A 3,908-nucleotide genomic window follows, 5' to 3' on the forward strand; every position below is an offset into this window, starting at 1 on the left:
TGGCAGCTTCATTAAATAGTACCCACAAAACACCAGTCTCAACGTCAAACGTGAAGAGGCGACTCCGGGATGCTGGCCTTCTAGGCAGAGTTCCTCTGTCCAGTGTCTGTGTTCTTTTGCCCATCTTAATCTTTTATTTTTATTGGCCAGTCTGAGATATGGCTTTTTCTTTGCAACTCTTCCTAGAAGGCCAGTATCCCAGAGTCGCCTCTTCACTGTTGACGTTGAGACTGGTGTTTTGCAGGTACTATTTAATGTAGCTGCCAGTTGAGGACTTGTGAGGCGTCAGTGTAGACAATAACAATGTCTACACTGTATTTCTGATCAATTTGATGTTATTTTAATGGATAAAAAAAATGGCTTTTCTTTAAAAAATAAAGACATTTCTAAGTGACCCCAAACTTTTGAACGGTAGTGTATGTTTTTAAGGATGTGCGTATGACCACAAACTTTACTATTACTGTCCTACCATCTGTTGTCGTCTGGGGATGTCCCACTGTAATAACATATTATAAATAACTAATGAACAAATAAATAACTAATAAACCTGAAAGTTAAAGATGCTTCCTCAGAGTAACATTATAGTTATAACAGACCAGTTTAATGATTGTCTCTGAGTCCATCCATGACTCACAACGTAACATAACCTGCTCAAACAATTAGCTTTTTGATGAATTAATGCTTTTTTTCATTCACTGGTTTTTCACTTTTACAAACATTATGGATAGTGGAAAACCAAATATTTTATCAGGTTTTGAACATTCAAAATAACTCCCAAAACATCCACTTTGAAGTGTTTTCATAACAAGATACATGAATCATACAGTGTTTATTTCCATAGTTGCAGTTCAATATTCAAGTCATTGTTCATAGGCCTTCAGGCTTTGTCAAAAACATCCAGTTTTCCAGATACAAAAGTAATGGTCCTGTCAAATACAACTGTCTGCAATTGAACTGAAAAATAAAACTAAGATACATTCCAATGTGGCCAAGAAGTGGAATTCCTCAAAAACACTGATTCAAAGTAAAGCTTTTTAATTCCACGATTAACGGAATGGCACTAGATGCAACATTACATTGAATTCACTGTCTTTGGTGGAAAGGAAAAATAATTGTTTTTCTGTCACAGTTTGGAGACCGTCAGTAGGGACTTACTGAGGTCCTTGGCCTCCCCGGCCGTCCTGACTCTCTCGTAGCCCAGGACAGCCATGGAGTGATGACAGTAGTCCTCCACCTGTTTGATCTGCTGGATGCTGAGCACTGTTCTCCATGCGCTGGCAGCCTGAGTGGCGTTCCTGGAGGACACTATGAATGGCTTGGAGGACGAACTAGATCCACCGGTCATGTTCAGAGCAAACGATTCAATGTCATGGTTGGTGGTGAGGTTGGCGAAGCGGTAAATGTTCCTCAGGATCTTCACAGGGTTTTCCACCAGGTCCTCATAGCGCACGGCCATGTACTTCCCTTTGAGCCAACTGGGAGGGTTTAAGGCAGTCCTCAGGGTCCGGGAGGTGCGGTCACAGATCACCTCCATGGCTCCGATGGAGTGGTAGTCTGAGCCGTCCTTCTTGTTGGCTTTGTGGTTGGGGTCTACGAAGGGGATCCTGCGGAGCTTGGGGTCCCTGCTCCGGACCACCTGCAGGTTCTCCCGGATCAGCCCGTGTCGGGACTTGATCCTGGAGTTGGCCACGGCCCGGGGGTCCCTGACCAGGTGGACTACCTTCACGTCCAGCGACGGGTCCTCCATGAGGGGGGCTAGAACATTAACGTCCAGGATACGCACCCCTTTAATAACGATAGTGCTGTATTTGAGGCACTCCTCCTCCAGTAGTCTAAGGCTTTGAGGTGGACACTTTTTACACACCTTGTCGTCCACCATCCCTACCACCTCTTTCCTGTAGGCGGAGCACAGAGGGTAGGAGCACACCACCTTATTCAGGGTGGCCCCAAAGAGTCCTAGGGAAGTAAAGTTCTTTCCCCCTGGGCTGTTGTACAGCTGGAACACAGAGAGATCACAGCGGTATAAGGAGCTGAGCATGTCCCTGGCTGCCCCCTGCAAAGACACTGCGTCTCCCGGGTACAGCTTCTGCCAGATGTGCCACATGGGTTCATACAGGAAGAACACTTCAGGATTTTGGTTAAACAGCTCCCCGAAAAAGGAGGACCCAGACCTCCATGTGGTCAGAACATAGACCAACTGTCTTTTTTTGGCCAGAGAGGGTCTGTAGAGGAACCGGATGTCTGATCTGCCATGATAGGTAGTGCTCCTCATCTGGTGATTGCACTGCTGGGGCTCTTTAGTCCATTTATAGTTGGCCAAGTTCAGCATGGTCAGCACCAGCAGCAAGAAATAGGCTATAAACAACACAATCCGCTTTCTGCGTAGCACCTTCATCACAATGCCGGGCTGGGCTATTATCTTGGTATGGTTCCTGTACGTTTTGAGCTTTCTCCCGTAGCCAGCATCCTTCTCCCAAGGCGCTGTCAACTTCAGTTGTTGATGGTATTGTTTCCCTCTCATCTGTAACCGAGGAGTGAGTGGCTCTCACCACTGACCGAAAGCTTCTTACATTTACAATAGGCGAACCCGTACAGCGTATTGAATATCTCCGGTGGGAATTGATACCGACCGAATCCAATGCTAAATGATTAGGTAATACCCCAGCCAACAGATTCGATATCACAATCCGATTCGCAATCCAAAATACGATAACGCAGCCCTGCCTTTACTGCAGTGCGCAAGGCTCTTCACATGAAAATGTTTCCATTACGGGTATTACAGTGCGTATTGCGTTAGGCCTGCCATCAAAAACAAAACGAAGAACCGTTCATGCAAACAATGTACGCCTTCCTTGACAATATTCAGTGTAGGCATTTCAGCGCAGTTAAAATCTGATGCGCCCCGGTATAGATGGAGCCTATATGAACATTGTACCACAGCACACAAGTAATACGTTAGTAATTACGCGCTCCAGCTTCTTCTTGAATAATACCGCTAAATGTCGCAGGTATATCTAGAGGTGAGTCTATTCGTCCAAAGAATCAAAGATTTCCATTATTACCGATGTGCGGTATTGTATCTCTTAACAATTGAAACAGGACTGATTTAATCAGAGTACAGGGAGAAAAGCCCTCCCTTCTCTTAACGCCATTGGAGCATGATAGGATACGTGCGTAAGCGAGTTACGCCCTTGGTTCTTCGGCACGTCTGTCAACAATGAATGCACCGCTCTCGAGACGCCCACATTTGAAAAAGGCAACAGTAAACATGTCGCCTCTCACGAATGATGCAGCGCCCCCGCTTGGGCCAATTGAGATATCGCGTGTGACTAATACATTTCAGTTTCGCAAATTTAAGTGAATTACTTTAGCTCTGGTCTTGGGCCAATCAGTGTTATTTTGTAAATGATGGATGTTTATGACAAGACGCATCATTCACCGAAGTTTCGTCAACATCGGCCAAGTGCTGTCTGAGATATCGCGTGTGACTAACGTACAAAGGCACCGACCGACGGATGGAGACAGATCCACAGTCCCCTCCCCGATTTCATCGTGGGGGACAACAAAGTCTCACAGCAATGGTAGACGTCACGACTGTGGGAAATGATGCTGTTGTTAGGATAGAATAGAAATGGAAGGGATGCTGCTCTGGCAGTGTAGTAGCATTGGGTCGACTCAGCTCCAGTCCGTTCATTTATAGACTTGCTAGTTAGCGCACTGTTATGCAACTAGGCTATTAGTAGAAATCTGTTACTTTTATTTTTTTATTTAACCTTTATTTAACCAGGTAGGCAAATTGAGAACACGTTCTCATTTACAATTGCGACCTGGCCAAGATAAAGCAAAGCAGTTCGACACATACAACAACACATAGTTACACATGGAGTAAAACAAACATATAGTCAATA

General features: G+C 45.1%; 1 protein-coding gene across 1 annotated transcript; it reads right to left on the reverse strand.

Annotated features, from left to right (window-relative positions):
* Window positions 1-568: 568 nt before the first annotated feature.
* On the reverse strand, window positions 569-3,138 carry LOC111972986 (carbohydrate sulfotransferase 2). The gene has a single exon (XM_024000100.3). The coding sequence runs from the start codon at window positions 2,519-2,521 to the stop codon at window positions 1,124-1,126; it is 1,398 nt and encodes a 465-aa protein (XP_023855868.1). The 5' UTR covers window positions 2,522-3,138; the 3' UTR covers window positions 569-1,123.
* Window positions 3,139-3,908: the final 770 nt, after the last annotated feature.

The sequence above is a fragment of the Salvelinus sp. IW2-2015 genome, linkage group LG14 (genome assembly GCF_002910315.2).
Source record: "Salvelinus sp. IW2-2015 linkage group LG14, ASM291031v2, whole genome shotgun sequence".
Lineage (NCBI taxonomy): Eukaryota > Metazoa > Chordata > Actinopteri > Salmoniformes > Salmonidae > Salvelinus > Salvelinus sp. IW2-2015.

Bases quoted from the DNA above. Each gene is read 5' to 3' on its own strand.
- LOC111972986 (XM_024000100.3), bottom strand. From the start codon at position 2,521: ATGAGAGGGAAACAATACCATCAACAACTGAAGTTGACAGCGCCTTGG.